The sequence below is a fragment of the Idiotropiscis lumnitzeri genome, chromosome 8 (genome assembly GCF_059441095.1).
Source record: "Idiotropiscis lumnitzeri isolate Australia: NSW breed Sydney's pygmy pipehorse chromosome 8, RoL_Ilum_1.0, whole genome shotgun sequence".
NCBI lineage: Eukaryota > Metazoa > Chordata > Actinopteri > Syngnathiformes > Syngnathidae > Idiotropiscis > Idiotropiscis lumnitzeri.
The window spans coordinates 22,695,159-22,713,000 of NC_142398.1; the positions used below are offsets into that span (position 1 = coordinate 22,695,159).

A 17,842-nucleotide genomic window follows, 5' to 3' on the forward strand; every position below is an offset into this window, starting at 1 on the left:
CAGCGATGTCCATACTGATTACAACTTAACAAAGCAAAAGAACAGGAGCAAATAAATGGAAAGCACTTGCATGCCACCTATTTTAAGCGGCAGATGTTGGGAGGGACTATTGATAGGATGAAACTTTTTTGTTTTTACAAACGGAACAAAGAGCATGATGATGACATGACATTGTTTTTTTGTTTTTTTTATTATTCCTTAAAAATGTGAAATAAATGCAAGCAACACATTTGGAAGCAAACAGCAACGTGTTTGTTGACATTGTTGATTTTCGGGAGGGTGCGATTTGGAGCGCTTTTTCAACCCACTTCATTCACATGGCGCTTTAAAAGCAATGACGGCTGCACATCAGGTCAACATCGGACAAAAACACATCGTTCAAACTTGAAATTACAAACATAAAAACTGAGAACGCAATCCAACACTAAATCATCGGCGAGTCTCATGCTGAGGCAAAAGCCAAAGAATAGAAATGTGTCTTAAAACCAGTTTGAAAAATGGCGGCTTGCCTAACGTTTAACGGGAAGTCATTCCAAAGGGAGGGGGGGGGTGGGGGGGGGGCGTCTCGATCCCATTTGAGCGTTTGCAAAGTCCTCGCTTCCACTGCGCTCACGCGAGGCGTTGCGCTCGGAAGGAGAAGTGGAGGAGCTCAAAGAGGTAAGGTGGGGCCGGACCATTTTCAAGATTTCAAGGCAATTAAAGGAATGTTTCACTGAAAAGTCAAATGTTCAACACCGAATCCATCAAAAAGCAATCACGGCTCCGCTTCGAGAACAGATTTGACGTGATTGACCGTGATGTCATTTTCAATCATCAGAAAGTGGTAAAATGGCCGCCCTGACATGGCTAAAAACGGGCAAAGTTTGCTGCTTAAAGGGGAAGTCAACACAAAAAAATTTTGTTCTTTGCAGCCCTCGTAGTCTAAACACGGATTTCGGATTCATATGACATCACACTTACTCAGGCCTCAGGTAACGACCAATCACGGCTCAGCGTCAGAAAATAGGTGAGCCAGGAAATCCCAATGCTGTGTTGAGACCAGTGAAGTCGTATAGAACATTTTATTGTAAAGAACATTTTGGGGTTGCCTTCCTCTTGAAACCATTCTCACATTTATTTCAAAAGGGGGCTTGTAACAAAAAATGCTTGCAATCATTCATGTTCTTAAAACAATTTTCAATTTTAGTATTTAAACAGGAAACATGAATTTGGTTTTGCGGGCCATATTAAATGCTGTGCTGGGCCGGGTTTGGCCCCCAGGCCTTGAGTTTAACACCTGTGATCTAGGTTTTTTGTTTTGTTTTTCCTTTCCTCTTGAGGGCAAGAGAAGCCAAAAGACATCTGCAATGTGTTGGGAAATCTATTTTGACTCAGCAATTAGGTGGCCAATTTGGAAAAAAGACCAACGACTGGTTCGTTCTTGCATCCTCGCATTCGCGACGATTCTCCATCTGTACTTCCGAATGTGGTTCCATGCAGTGGAGGGCAACGGTGTGTTTCAACATTCCTTCCTAACACACTTCCAGGTTTTTCTGGAATCAATCCAGTTTGAATGATCTGAAAACTAAACTCTGAACCTTTTAATACTAAAATAAATCCAAAGCAGAGATAAAGTCCCAAGAGTCTAAACATTCTCCAACTCATGCAGGAACAAAGCCAAAATGCTGGAGGTTGTAAAGATCAGAGAGAGTGATATTTTCCCCTCCATCAATCTCTCGGCGTCTCCGTTTTTCTCCCAGGGAATGATCGAAAACGGGGGGGGGGATGGTAAAAACTCCAGTTGACTGTAAATTGTTTGGTGAAGCAAAGGTCAACAAATTCTCATTAAAACACGTTGCGGTGAATCGGAGTTGCAATGACAGCTCGATGTCGACCATTTTTTTTTCACTGTCAGAAAATATGCTTTGTGCATTGAAAATCAAAATTTACATTAGATTTAAAAAGAAATGCGTTGTTTGTTTTTTTCCCTCCGTTTATTCAAAAATATTGGGTCGTAATCAGAAGCATGTTGATGAAAACAAGCGCAAAGATGCACGACATATTTGCAGAAAATACTTTCCCGATCAGAATCGAATAGAAATCAACTGATGGTTCCAAAAGGCTTGCTGGCCTCACTTGCGCCACTTTGAGGGGTGCAGTTTGATTCGCAAAAATAAAGTAACGCCAATTTAACTCTCGAAGAGCAACGGGCCTTTCGTTGTCTTTGTCTCGGACGAGGCGACGTTGGGCCACATATGGACTAATTTATACGGAGGGCGAGCCGACGCCCTGACCGCCACAGGCCGGGTCACGGGCCGCGCAGACGCGCAAACGTGCAGCTGGTACGTCGGCAGCCGAGCCCGACCGAGTAACAGATCGCTTCGGCCACGTGGCCGAGACAGAAAATGAAAAGTCCAGATGCTCTTTGAAGGTAGCGCATAGGTTCCATCCCAGTCACGTGATTTCTCATTTCTGAACGCCAAGTTGTTCACCGGCATCTACATTTTCACCGTAGGCCTGCTCAGTGGATTTTATTTTGCCTCAGTTTTGGCAAAATGGGTCGTTGTGTTCCTCTTATTGACGATAACGTCAGATAAACGTCAGAAATATATGCAAACGGTAATCCTACGTTTTTCACGGTCGATTGCGACCGGAAAAGTGAAAAAACCACAAGTAAAGTAAAGTTGGCCTCCACTTTATTATTCTTCATTTTTTTATTGGGTTCAACTCAATAATTACCGCCATTACGACCAATTTAACTTTGAAAATGTAAAGGGAAGAATAAATACAGAGAAACGACACCTACGAGCCGGGCAACGTCGGCTAATGACTATGTTGACGTTTTCATTTTTTTTATCCTAAAATCGATTTATGACCGCAAGTAAAACTTTCAATCTCTCAAAGAAGAAGCAAAGTCGTGGAAGTAATCATGATTTAATTTTTGTTTGGCAAGGACCGTTGGATAAAATTAGGATTCACGTTAAGGGAAGCTGTTTTAAGACCAACTTCAACAAACACTCGAACATTTTAATTGCCGAAGTTTGGTGGTCGTCGGCTTGTCGAATGGCCGAGCGCGCCCCGCTCACAGTTTCTGAACACAACTTTTGACGATCCGGCTCGACTCGCTCGTGCGTGACGCTGCAGCTGGGCGAGATGGCTCAAATCCGATTGTGACAAACACGTTCATTGCATTGCTCGTTGGAAACCAGATCAGAGAAAAACACTGCAACACTGATATAAACTAAATAAATATGAAATCAATTGCAGTAATTTCTCCTTAAAGTTATCTCTTGCAGTTTTTAAAAATTCTAAATTGTGGCCAATTTAGTACCACGGCTTTGTGTTTTCTACATAAAATCAGTTGTTTTTTTTTACAACCGGGCTCCGGCATGCCCGCAACGGTCGTGAGATGAAACAGCTCAGAGAATGAAACTAGGAATAAATCAACGAAATAATTTGGTGTTGAATTTACCTTGTTTCCAGAGGCACATTGCTACCCAGCACCCAGCTGTCTTGCAGCGGGACGCTTTCTGGGGGCGTGGTCTGCAGCTCGCCAGGTGATTGGCCGGCCGCAGTGGCCGGGTTTCCAGTGGGAGGAGTTAGCTGGCGAGTAGAATTCAGCGATTGACCGGGGTGATGCGCCGAGCCCAGTGACTGGTTGAGAGCTGTTACTGACGGCTGCTGACGAAATGGGGGGGCCACAGGAGGCAGAGAAGAGCCGTGGTGATTGGATGGTTGCTCTGGAAAAAAAAAAAAAAAAAAAACTCAAACTTACAGCGCTTTGTGTCAAATTTCATCAGAAATGGTCATTTCATTGCAATCTGCCCTTGCTGCAAAATGGATGAAAATGCTTCAAAAAAATGATGCATTGGGGAAGGCTTACAAAATGAAATCAATACAAATTAAGTGTTGTTGTTCACTCATGTCGAATTGTGACAAACAAGAATGAACCAAAATCGAACTCGTGCTCATTTTGTGCATCTTTTGAAAGGCGCAGAATGCAAAACTTGGGCTTTTATTTTCCTCGGTAGCAAAATAGGAGCTCAAATATGACCTGCTGGTTTTCTGCACAGATTTGTTTGCTTTGAGAAAATGAACGGCGATGTCGGTTTATGATTTCCATTAAGAGCATCACGTGTCCATTTTTCACCACTGTTGTTATTTATTTGCAAAGAAAAATAGATGGCACGTGGAAACCAATGCACACGGCTGCCCTTCATGCACTCACGCACACACACGCGCATTCTTGATGAGTCTTTGAACATGCAAGAGACGATTCCAACGGCAAAATTGTAGAATACGATCAATCGTTGTTTGTGATTATTGGAAAGGCCCTTTTTACGCCATTTCAAGCGGTTGAAGCAGAAATCTCTGAAGACACACTTTCAAATGTGCCACCTGTTGAGCTAAATAATAATTTCTCCAGTGTGTGTGTGCGGAAAAATGGAACGACAAAATTCTGAAACGAAATCTCGATTCCAATGACTGCAATACTCACTAGCCCATCTCAATGCAACTGCACAATTTTAGAATATCGGTTTAAAACGCAAGCGTATAATATTTCGCTTACAAATCCCAAAGTAAAGCAAACAGAATTATTCATTTGTTTTTTATGTTGCTCATAAAATGCCGGAGGCTCTCGTTTTACTCTTCCACTTTTTTTGCAGCATTTCAAGTGCTTCCTGGTAATTGTCCAAAGAAGCAAAAAACATGGCACAGCACCAACAGAATTGAAGCTAATTCCAAATCAGTCACATTCTCACAATAGAAAGAGAAAAAAAGTAAGCGTCAAACATGCCGGTGAGAGGAACGCTGATGGCAGCGTCGGCCAAAGTTCGTTTTCTACATTTTACGGACCAAAGTCGCATTGGAGGCTCGCAGGCTGACTGCATTGTCAGCCATGGCGCTGTAAATGCCCCGCCCCCTTCTCAGAACATAAAACCCGACAGAAGGCATTTTTATAGCACCATTGAGTGGATCGGTAAACAAGTCTGAAATGAAGAGTCGAGTGTGCGGGACGTGCGATGTCACAGGATGACGGCGAGCGCTCCGAAATGTCCAATTCGTGTTTGCACTTTTAGACCGAATTCACAGTGACTAATCGAGTTTTTGTTCCTTTGAAGGACGCTCGGGTACGGCACAATCAATTGATTGTTTTCTTCTTGCTGGACAGAAAATAATTGAGAAGCACTCCATGAAGGAAACCTTCACATCGTTGGCTTGGCCATCGTGCCGTTCTGCACGTTAATCGCTTTCCTTCGATGAAAGCATTTTAAAGAATGACAATTCCAATTTCCATGAATGGTCCGGCCCAACTTCTTATCCCGCTCATCGTCGTGGGTGATCTTGGGCTCATTTTAGGAGTTGAAAACCAGAAACACCTGAAGCAGTTTCAATTAGTCAGCAGTGTGAGCTAAATGATCCGGAACAAATACAAGACATCAACACACGTGCAGTACGACTGCGAAACGCCGACATGCGCCACGCATTCCGCCGGCCTCATTTGATCCAGCGGAAACATGTCAAGCAGTCAAACCATGCAATCTTCTTAATCGCACGTTTGCCGTCGTTTTTGTTTTTTTTGGGTGGTTTGATGTGAATCGTGACGCATTTTATCTCAATGTACCAAATCGGAATGCTTGCTACAGAATCAGAGTCAGCGAGTGAGACAAGAAATAAAGAATATCAAATAAAGTCGAGAATGAAATTTCTCTTGAATAGGCGAGCGGATGCCGGAGAGCGGCGGCTGAAACGGAACTTGAAGAGACTTGAAGTTGCAATTTTTATTTTTTTATTGAAAACAATAACTGGCATAATTATATTGGATAAAAAATGACAACATGTGAAGACACAAAAGGTTTAAAAAAAAAAAATAAAATGCGGTAAGTAGCTTTTTGCAAGTAGTTCATGGTTCAGCGCAGCCGCGGATACTCAAACAAGAAAAAAAAAAAAGCATACAAAAAGAACAGCGAGTGTCACAAGAAATCAATTAAAAGTTGCCGAGGGCAACAGCAACGGTCAACGAAATGTACAGAAACTGAAATGAGAGCAAGAGGAGTAAAAGAAGGAGGAGAAGACGAGCGGGCGGGAAAAAAAAGGCAACACTTGTACAGAGTGGAAGAGGTCAGTTTAAGAGTTAAGACTTGTGTGCTGCCAAGCGTGAAAACTCATTCCACCTTCGAGACCGAAGCAAGCGTGGCTTCTTCCCGCAGCTCCAGGCTGTCTTTACTCTTCGTGTAGGTGGAGTGCACCACTTTTGGATCGATGAGCGTTAATCATCGGCAAAAAAAAAAAAAGCATGAGAGATGAGCAATTTGTTTGAATCGAGGACAGACTTTGGAGGTAAACGAAATCATCTTGACTGTTTACGATAGTTTGCCATCTCTCAGGAATGCTGACGACCCGGCGACGCGGTGGCCGAGCCGTCACGGTTCTGAAGTCGGGCCTTGGTTTGCTTGTTCTTCCCGCGATTCCGCGGGTTCCTCCTGGCTTTCCGAAAACTCAACACTCCAAACTGTCCATATGCACCGAGATGCTTTGTTTTCAGGGTCGATGCCGATACCGATTTTTAGTCTTCACGGAGGCCGATAACCGATATTTCAAGCCCATATTCGTTGGTTGAAAAAAGGGCAAATGCTGTCAACATTTCCAAAACTTGTTTAAATGCAGTTAAGCACGTATTTATTCAACAACTTTAGCGTTTTACAACATGTTAAAGCTTTTTTAGATCTTAGAAAATAGTTTGAAAAGTCTAACAAAAAGTTCAAAGTTGGATGCTGTAACTGTGTGCCGTGTCAACTAAAAAAGCAATTCACTTCTTATCAACTTGAAATGAATTTATTAATGAATTCATATTAACTCAGTCACTGCCATTGACGGATATAAAAGCCAAAAAGTACATTTGGCAGTGAACGAGTAAAACAATATAAAAGGAGTTACGAGTCATTACTCCTTTAAATGCAGCGTGTCCGTTAATTTGACGGCTTTCCTTAACCTACGTTGCGCCCGGTTTCCATAGCAACCAACGGCTCCGTTGAGAAACGCTGCTGGTCACTATGATGTCTAAAAAAAAAAATAAAAATCTGCTTCATGATATTGACAAGTCGGAGGATGAATTGCTCGGCTGACACGCAGCGAGTCAGAGTTAAAAAAAAAAAAAAAAAAAAGGGTCTGCCTGCCTGCCAAGCCAACAGGAGCCGTGTCGCATGTAGTAAAGTAAATAAATCAAAGTCTGCTTGACGGTGTGAGTCATGACTTTGTGGCCGGTGCATCCCAGCAGAGTCCAAGTCAAGAAAAGAATAAGTTGAAGTGTTGCTCGGCGACACAATTCCTCCACGGAAAAAACACGTCGCAGGACTTGTTTCGTGTGCGATACACTTGGGATTTACGTCGACTTCTTCCACGGGAAGTGAACTCACGTCTTTTGCCACACACTTTTGCTTTCCGTCGTAAAGCGGCCGTATTTTACAAGAGTTGACCCTCAAGCAGCCCGAGAACCGCACGGGACGGTAAAAGCGCTCACGTTCATGACATCAAAAGATACGCACAACTGAATTTGAAGGAACACAATTCCTTGAGAAGACACTTTTTTTTTTTTTTTTTTTCAAATTCACGCCGTTAAATATCTTAATTCATTGTCGTCTTAGTTGGATGAACTATGGAGCTTCTAGAATCCCCGTCAATTTGATCGGAAAACAACGGCTTTCCTCTCGTGGTCGGTGTCACTAACTTTGACTTTGATCTTTCCTTCCGCCGTCTTCCTACGACGATTTTGCCATCCCCTCTCTGACACTTTTGACATATGCGACCTCCTCTATGACTTTGCAGCCCGTTCCTCCATGCGCTCCTTTCGTGTGGGCAGCTGCATCCCTTCCAGAGGCCTCTAATCAGTGTTCCACATTTTTCGCTGCTTATTGAAGCACCCGCGCACTGACCTCGCCTACACCCTCCCTTCCCACCACTCCGCGTCTCACTCTCTCACCCTTGTTCTTTTTTTGGTTTTTTTTTTATTTTCTCCTGCCAAGTCAGCTTTTGGTGCCCCATCTGGAACAAGAGCCTCCACCGAACGCCGCCACCTCCCAGCATTGGTTTCTCTCCCCCTGGCCAAGTGGTTAGCATGCAACACGACGTTCATTTCAGTTTAAGTTCTCTTTCATTTTAGTTCGGTTCGTTCATTAACGTGAACGAGACCGGCGAGATGCAACGAGCGAAGCGATTGGGTCATCGCAGCGAATACGCTGACGGGATAAATCCATTCGCGCTCTCATTGGTGGATCTCGCGCCTGCGACTCTTCATTGCACATCCGGTCTCTCGCCACAAGAGGGCACTGTCTTCCAATCGGTCGATGCCGAAGAACCATTCGAAAGACGACATCGGACATGTCGCACCGTGCGGCAAAACATCCCAAATTTCTGACGTCAGACTTACGAGATGGCGGTCGTGAAGCGACCAATCGTTGCGTACGTCCCACTACGCGTGTTGCGATACCACAAGATAACTCAAAATCGGCTACGACACGTTACGATTGCCTGCGCCGGCACAAAAATGGGGCGGCATTCACGTCGTGAGACGTCTGCATCCGTTTGAACAACGGCAGACCCTTCTTTCAATTTCTTCCGAGCAACTTTGCTCTGAGTTTGAACGGACGCTGTATCGTCCCGTCAATACGTACTAAATAAATGGATTCCTCTTCATGTCTGGAAGGAGCATCTCTTTGTCTCTGAATCTTTCAATCCCACCACCCTCATTGATTAGGAGTGGCGTTGAAAAGAAACGCCCCCCCCCTCTCACACTGAAATGCTCCATCTTCGCTTTCGTTCAATTGCTCATTGATTAGTTCTGGTGTTGAGCAGAATTGTCTACCTGGTCTTGTATTAAAAAGCACTAAGTGTTCTTTGTTGTCTCTCGCTGCCTTGCCTTGACCTCCCTTTTACTTTTAGCCGAGACAACGTCAATAAGCTTTGGCGTCATCCGACCATTTGCAAAGAAAACGCTCCTTTTTCTCTTGCTTATTCTGCACCGAGCACATGGCCTTGGCGTCGCTGAGGCTTCCAAAGGGCGATGGAGATTTTTTTCCTTTTTTTTGGGGGGGGGGGGGGCATCTTTTCAACCTCAGAAAACAAACAACAAAGTGGTTGGGTTGCCTTAAAAATAAAGACACTTGCATTTTTTTTAGCATTTTATCAAGATAGGCGCACCTGTTAAGAAGCTAACACTTTTGGGGGGGAAAAAAGAAGCTATACAAGCTGCACCAGACTATAAGCCGCAGTTTTTCCATGTTTTCATCATGATTTTGTATATCAACAGATTGTTCAAAAAGTGCCTTTTAACACGGCAACAAATTTGCTCATTACAACAGAACAGACCCAAGAGACAAAAAAAAAAGATTTATTTAGTGTATTTTCTGAACTATAGCGCGCCCCCTACTGGTGAAAGAAAAATCCTCAGCACCCTTGTATTAGCCACATGGTTCAAAATCGTGGAAAAAAGTAGCGCCTTATTGTCCGGAAAATACGGTATTTAATCATTAATTGACAAAGTGTACCAATTATCTGCCAATTTAGCGACACTGTTTGGCAATTCTTCCAATTTTTCTCAAGCAATTTTTAATTTGTAGTTCCGACCCAGCTCGTGTTGGCAAAAAAGTAATTTCTCTATTTAACTGAATCCTTTTTCAAGGGGGCTCTTTAAAAATAGAAAACATGTCAAAACATGGAATGTAACTAAGATCCGGAGGAAAGCAAAGAGGAATATTTGTAATCAATGAAAAAAAAAGAATGTGAAAAGTGCAAGTGGTGAAAGCGATATTTTCCATGTTTGGCTTTAGAAGTGGAGACTGAAGTGAAGCTGGGATAACTTTGTGGAAAAGAAGACCACACACATTTGCAAAGACACAAAACACACGCGCACACACAAGCGTCCAGTAATTTCGAGCGACTTCAGAGCTGTTTCTGATTCTGTTTAGATGGCAACGTAAACACGCGCAGACGTGGTTCTGTCTGTTTCCATCATTCCTTGCAGCTGTCAGCAGCACTTTTATTTTCTCACTCTGCTTCAGCCCAAATGTGCTCCCACTTTATTTTTTCCCCCTTTCCAATTGCGGTTGTCTTCGTTCTTCTCTTCCAACCATTCATGGTCTGTTTCTCATCTAAATATGCAAAGACGGATGCGAGCTCATTGGCTCACCAACAAAACGTGACGGCAACCAAAAGCGAACTTCCAGACCATATTTGACACTTTGATGCAAAATGTTTGCATGTCGTCAATTTGTATATATCTATTTGAAGAGTATGACATTCTAAAGGTTACGAAAAAAAACAAGGTTAGTCGGCAACTCTGTTGAAAAAGTTATTGACAGTTGACAGTTGACAGGGGGGGGGGGTGAGGAGACACGCCGGCTCTCGTCAACAAGCATGAAGGAAGGAACAATGACAGCAGAGAGCGTGAAGGGAGAATTGGTTTGTTTAAAAAAAAAAAAAAAAAAGCAGTGACTCAGTAATTTGGAGATAGACAAATTATAGCCAGGGGTGGAAGCACTACAAATCTTTTTTTGCTGTCTAAAACAGGACCACAATCGCTCTCTCTCTCTCTATTTCTATTCACAATAACAATATAAGATGTGTCGAATCACATCGCTCAAAACACAGTCCACGCCGCAGCATTTGAACAAGTCCGAGATATGAGCTGTCGCAAATGTACACTGCAGCCACGAGGATCTTTGCTGACCAGCTCGCTAACATGACACCATTTTGCGTGAACCAAGCAAGATCAATAAAACGTTCTCGTTCTTTACCATGTTTGACAGGCAAGTACAATCGCGCAGTATAATCCACTGGCTCCGCCCCTTCTTCTTCTGGTTCAGCCGCGTCACTTAAACTTGGTTTGTCATGCGGGTGTGTTTGGTCAAAGACAGATGATGGACGGGAGGGAGAGGGCATGGGGAAACCTAAAAAAAAAAAAAAAAAAGGACCGAATGAAAATGAAAATGGGACACATGAGTTCACAATCACTACAAGAAATGACGAGGATGGTGTGAATTGCTTTAAAAGTGAGAGCAGAGTCCTGCGCTTTTGAGAAATTCCAAATGATGCACCGGACATGTTTGAAGCTACTCCTCAGCCGAGGCTGAAAGAGCAAGTCTGATAATATCCTCAAAAAGTGCGGCGGCTAAAGCGCTGTCGACTCACAGTGCCTCTCAAATGGACGGTATCTTTGACTATCATTTCATTATTTCGAGACTTTCGTCTTTTCTGAAAATGTAAATATGGCCACCCAAGTTCATGACACAGCCGTTGTAAGATGCGACACAAGTCTCCGGCATTGGCGCTAGCCGCTAACCGCGAGCCGCTAGCCGCTAACCGCCAGCAACGAGTGCCCGGCTGGCAACTCGAGCAACATGAAGTCGTCCAACAGCTGTTGCTTTGCTTTCTTTCTTTTATTCTTTTTCAACAATGTGGACATTTGCTGCTTTGTAATTCACTCGCCATGTTTAAAAGAAGAGAATGTGTCCTAGATTGCTGGTTGGGGTGTTTTTCATTCACGGTTTATGCATAAAATAAAAACGTAAAGTTGTCTTCTTACAATCGAAACGCCCACATTTGACATCTTGAGTTAACAGTACTTTTTTTTTCATTTCATTTAATTGGCAAAAGTGTTTTATAAAATAAACATCACCACGTCCTATTTATCTTATTTATTTGATCTTTTTGCTGATCTGAAAAACAATTCAAACGGTGAGTCAAATTTGTGATTGGATCCATCGTCCAGCATCTGACAACATCTGGTAACGATCACGACACGCCATCGTGACCGACTGTCCCGCCAAGAGATCGGGCCGGGAAAGTGACGGCGGTAGACACCGCAATAAACCGACCGCAACCCAAGCTTACAACGTTGGAAGTAATACCCCTCCAAACCATCTGCGGCTGGTCAGATCTGAAACATTTTACACCCTTTTGCCATTGAAAATTATTTACAGCAACACTCACGATCATTTTTAGATTGACTTCAAGTACACTAAAATACAGTTCAAATTGGGCCAACTGAAAAGTGGTGCTGTGGTGGTGATGCATCATGACTGTTTTCAAATGGTTTTAAATAATAATAAGCGGACCCCGCATAAGCAAAGCAATACACATTTGCTCAATGTACGATAAGAACTTTGCAATCCAATATTGGGCAGCACGGTGGACGATTGGTTAGCACATCCGCCTCACAGTGCGGACGTCATGTGTTCGAATCCGTTCTCCCCGTATGGAGTTTCTATGTTCTCCCCGTGCCTGTGTGCAAATTCAGGGTGTGCCCCGCCCACGGCCCGAAGAGGGCGGGGAAGGACTCCAGCACGCCCGCGACCCTCGTGAGGAAAAGCGTCTGAGATCGTGAACGGATGAAATATTAACTGTCAAATGACGAGGAAGCTGCAAGCCACTCAAGGGAATACCGTAACGCGGCATTCATGTGGGGCGATCGGCCTCAGCCATACACAACAAGAAATACGCTGAGCTCTAAACAGAACGGAAGCAGAGGACCGGATTGGAAAAATACCATTTTATGCTTTTCACACACCCCAAAAAAAAAACACGTACATCCCACTTTTTCTGTGTTGGAGCAAGTCGTCAACACGCCGTGCCTGGAGGGGGGTTGCAGATGAAGAAGAGACAGCAGAGCGAACAGGAGCCAGGAAACCATAATGAGATGAGAGATAAAGGAAGAGGGCAGGACAACGGGCAGGGAAGAGCAAATCCACGGAGAGTGGAGGAGAGCAGAGGTTACAGGGCTTCTTCACAAGAAAGCCAACTCTGGAGAGACTCCACGAATATGAGAGAAGCCATCTTCCGGTGAAATATGACACAAACACTCACACCTACAGAGCAATCCTCGTCTAATATATGGAATGGGAACAAACAAAGCCAGCGCCGATCCTTCGGTTCAACTCCCACAACGCTACGAGTAGAATCGCCGTCACTCAAGCATCAATCTGGCTGGAATTCTTGAACAGGTTGATTCCGTAAAGAGGCAATTGTGGTGTCGGGAAGGAAAACTCAAAGCAAATTTTCTTCTTTTAGCGGTGAAGGAGTGGCCGGCCGTCATTGAAGTCGTTCTTAGTCCGACTGGAATCAATCCCCCTCACAATGACATCATTTATGACACCGCGGCTGGAGAAATAATATACAGAAACAAAAGTCCGTCTTGAAAATGGCCGTGAAAGTGTATCTGCAATTAAATCCACACTTTTCCCTCCTTCGGCCAATGTGGTTTAAAAAAGCAAGACTACATTTTAGATTTTCGAATGGTGAGCATTTACGACGTTCGGGGGTGTTGATTACACATCGCGCCGCCCCCTCACGAGTGAGTATCCAATCACATCACCTTCAGCGCAAGGCCAGCGAGAAGGCCTCGCTGTAATCAACTTGCAATCTGATTTCAAATCTGAAAACCAAACAGATGCTTGCACAATTACATCGGAAGGCCTACTGGTAACGTGAAATTTGCCCGGCAACACGAGCTAGCTGGATTCTGATTGGATAAAAACTCTCACCTAAAAATACAACGCTCGGATATAATGTGACATCAATGTGAAGATTACGATCGTGATTTCTTCTCCGTCATTTTTAACATCCAACTCGTCATGTTAATTGGGTGACTTGATGCTTCGTTTTTTCGTTTGGCGCTGGAGAGTCAACGCGGAAGATGGAGAACCAAAGGCAATGACAAAAGAAAAAAAAAAGAAAAAATGTCTGACGCTCCTGAAGCGTATATTTGATACGTTTGATACGAGAGGATTGAATTGATTCTGATTATTTTTCTTGGTATTTGAAAACGCAACTTTCAGTAATGGAGGCCGCCACTGAGAATGATCTGAGAGTGTGAAAGAATTTGTTTTTAGAACACCTTCACAGCTTGCCCATTATTCATCCCTGCTTGGCTTCGTCCTGGCTGACACACACACACACGCACGAACACACACACGCACGAACACGCACACACACGAACACGCACACGCAACATCTGTTTGCTGGCATGCTGAGCTTTCTCCGTTTTTCTTTTTTGTTTTTTTTGTCCGTTTCTCCAGCCTTTTGTCTCTACTTTTAATCTCCGCTCTTTCGTTGTGTGAGCTGTCAACGCAGAGCAGAGCTGTGTGACTCAGTTGGTTTCCTCCACCTCATAAATGCACGGTGAAGCAACGAAGACCATTTTCTTTAGTCGAAAGGTAAAAATCCAAAAAGACACCAAACTATGATCCCAAAACACTTAAAGATCATCGCCAACCGTTTTGTGAACAAAAACCAACGAATTAACACGAGCTAAAATATGAAAAACATGCTCCTTACTAGAAATATTTTTTGTGAAATTCGATTTTGTGTTCATCAAACTAACTACAATTGACAAGGTTGCTGTTCGGCCGCAGCCGACAGCGTTTGGTGGACTCTAAAAACGCTGACCAGGAAAGGAGGTTTTGACAAGATGTTTATTGTGTCCGGCAGCAAGCAATTAATCCACACAGAACCTACTGCATGAATCCGCAGGGTAGCTAAATAGAGGCAGATCTCGTAACTTACACCCGAGACGAAAACAGACAACGAAAAGCGCTGGTGGGCGCAGCCGCACCAGGAAAGTAAAACGAACACTAAACTTAGAGCGCTTGCAAGGCAAGGAAAATACACAAACGAGAATGGCTTACCGCGAAAGGGAAAGCAAAGTCCAATGAGCGAAAATGCAAACAGAAAGCGAGCCGGCGAATAGCTGAGGCTGAGGATCAAACGAACAAACAACACACGGAGCAAGAAGGGCAGAATCAAAACGTGAACCATGAGCATGAGTGTCGCAGGATATATAATAATCCGACGCCGGTTGCTTCCCGGCGGCGGCTTAAGTAGTCCCGTAATTAGTGGCGTGATCGGAATCAGCTGCGGGCTCGTCCGCGCGTTTCTCCCAGCTGGTACGGCGCGCGCCGGGGGGAAACGCCCCCTTGCTGAAAGCAGGTAAACAAAACACGGATCGTAACAGTACCCCCCCCTTAACGGACGCCCCTTGGCGGACCACCTGGTTTTGAAGGGTGAGCGCGGTGATAGTCGTGGATGAGGTCGGGACACAGGACCCAGGAGCGGGGAACCCACTGACGATCCTCCGGGCCATATCCCTCCCAGTCGACCAGGTATTGGAAGCCCCTTCCCCTGCGCCTGGAGTCTAGGATCTCCCGAACCTTGTATGCTGGTGCCCCGTCGATGATCTCTGGAGGAGGTGGGGGGGCGGAGGGCGGAACCATGTCGCAGGTAGGTGCCGGCTTGATCAGTGAGACGTGGAAAACCGGGTGAATCCTCATGGTGGGGGGCAGCCTTAGTCGGACGGAGACGGGGTTAATGATGGCTTCTACTTCGAACGGGCCCACGTACCTTGGGCCCAGCTTCCGGGAAGATGCCGCCAAGTTGAGGTCCCGGGTGGACAACCACACCTGGTCCCCGGGTTGGTAGTCGGGAGCCGGTCGCCGGCGGCGGTCCGCGATGCGCCGATTTCGTTCAGCTGTCCGGGAGAGGGCCGCCCTGGTCTCCTTCCATAGCCTGTGGGCCCGCTTAAGGTGGCGCTGGACCGAGGGGATTTCTTCCTTGCCGGCCTGGGTGGGGAACAGCGGTGGCTGGTACCCGTAAGCGGTCATGAAGGGCGACCGCCCGGTGGCTGACGAGACCAGGGTGTTGTGGGAGTACTCTACCCAGGGCAGGTGATCGACCCAGGTCGAGGGCTGGCTGTGGCAAACGCATCGGAGGGCTGCCTCAAGGTCCTGGTTAGCCCTCTCGGATTGACCGTTGGACTGTGGGTGATAGCCCGACGACAGGCTTGGCGTGGCCCCCAGTGAACGGCAAAACAGCTTCCAGACCCTGGAGACAAATTGTGGGCCGCGGTCAGACACCAGATCGTCCGGAACCCCGTGCAATCTCACCACGTGCTGGACGAGAAGGTTGGCCGTCTGCAGGGCGGAGGGAAGCTTGGGCAGGGCGACGAAGTGGGCTGCCTTGGAGAATCGGTCCACCACCGTCAGGATGACTGTCTTCCCTCTGGATGCGGGAAGACCTGTGACGAAGTCCAGTGCAAGGTTGGACCAGGGGCGGGCAGGGATGGGCAAGGGGTGCAGTAGTCCCGCTGGTGGTTGGTGGGAGGACTTGTTGGCGGCGCAGGAGGGGCATGCTCGAATATAGTCTGTGACGTCGGCCTTCAGTGAAGGCCACCAGAAGCGTTGCCCGATTAGGCCCAGGGTGCGGCGAATGCCCGGGTGACAGGCCAGCTTGGACGCGTGACCCCAGGTGATCACTTCTCCTCGGAGCTGCGCTGGAACGTAGAGGCGACCCGCGGGGCATCCGGCCGGGGCGCCGGTCTCCTCCTGCGCCTCTCGAATCTGCTGCTCGAATTTCCATTGAAGGGCCCCCACCAGCCGATGAGCCGGGACCACGCTGGGCGGGCCCCCCTTCTCCTCTTCTTCCCCGGAGTCGTGGATACGGGACAGGGCGTCGGGCTTGGTGTTCCGAGAGCCGGGGCGGAAGGTGAGTGTGTAGTTGAATCTACTCAGCAGGAGTGACCAACGTGCTTGCCGGGGGTTGAGTCTTTTCATGGAGCTGATGAAGGACAGGTTCTTGTGGTCCGTGTAGACCATAAAGGGCTCCGGGGTACCCTCCAACCAGTGGCGCCACTCCTGAAGTGCCAGGACCACGGCCAGCAACTCCCGGTTTCCCACGTCATAGTTGGCTTCCGCCGGAGAGAGGCGGCGGGAGAAGAAGGCGCAGGGATGGAGCTTCTGGTCGACCGGGGAGCGCTGGGATAAGACGGCCCCCACCCCTGAGTCGGATGCGTCCACCTCTACAATAAAGGAGAGCTCAGGGTTAGGGTGGTGCAGAACCGGCGGATTGGTAAACGCCCTCTTAAGGTTTGCGGACGCGGCCTCGGCCTGACTATCCCACGCGAAACGGATCTTGGTGGAGGTCAGGCGGGTTAGTGGCAGAGCCTGACGGCTATAGTCCCTGATAAAGCGCCGGTAAAAGTTTGCAAAGCCGAGAAAACGCTGGAGCTGTTTACGCGTCGTTGGCGTCGGCCAATCCACTACCGCGCTCGTCTTGGCGGGATCAGCACGGAGCTGTCCGCCCTCTACAATGAACCCGAGAAATTGGACCGAGGGCTGGTGAAAGTCGCACTTTTCGGCCTTTACGTAAAGGCGGTTCTCGAGCAGGCGTTGTAGGACGGTTCGGACATGCTGCTGGTGCTCGTGAGCGGAGCGAGAGAAAATAAGAATATCGTCAAGGTAAACAAAGCAGATAACATTAAGCAAATCTCTTAGGACATCGTTTATCAGCGCTTGAAAAACCGCGGGTGCGTTTGACAGACCGAAAGGCATGACCAAGTATTCGAAGTGGCCTAACGGGGACTTGAAAGCCGTCTTCCATTCATCCCCTTCCCGAATGCGGACCAGATGATAAGCACTGCGGAGGTCTAATTTTGTGAAGATGGTCGCGGATTGCAGGGGGGCGAAGGCGGAGTCTAACAGAGGAAGCGGATAGCGGTTCTTGATCGTTATTTCATTTAAGCCCTTGTAGTCGACGCAGGGCCGGAGCGTCTTGTCTTTCTTTTCTACAAAGAATAAGCCGGCGCCCACCGGTGACTTGGAAGGCCTAATTAAACCCGCAGCCAAGCACTCAGTAATATACTCCTTCATTGCTGCCTGCTCGGGCTGGGAGACCTTGTAAAGGCGGGCCGACGGAAGGACCGCGTTTGGGATCAAGTCGATCGCGCAATCGTAGGGGCGGTGAGGCGGCAAGCACTTGGCGCGCTCCTTGCAAAAAACCGCGCTGAGGTTGTGGTAGATCTCGGGGACGTCTTCGA

At 46.6% G+C, this 17,842-nt stretch overlaps 1 protein-coding gene across 8 annotated transcripts in view; it reads right to left on the minus strand.

The window, feature by feature from the left end:
• The window catches only part of LOC148332832 (teneurin-3-like), a 111,810-nt gene that overhangs the window by 47,472 nt on the left and 46,496 nt on the right, over positions 1-17,842 (minus strand). For 7 of the 8 annotated variants that reach the window (XM_088303545.1, XM_088303540.1, XM_088303539.1 and 4 more), the window contains 2 exons: positions 10,773-10,925; positions 3,452-3,719 (listed from right to left, as the gene is read on the minus strand). In XM_088303545.1, the coding sequence (XP_088159671.1) occupies positions 3,452-3,719; positions 10,773-10,925 (421 nt within the window). The remainder of the gene's footprint in view (positions 1-3,451; positions 3,720-10,772; positions 10,926-17,842) is intronic. The other variant, XM_088303542.1, reaches the window with a different exon arrangement.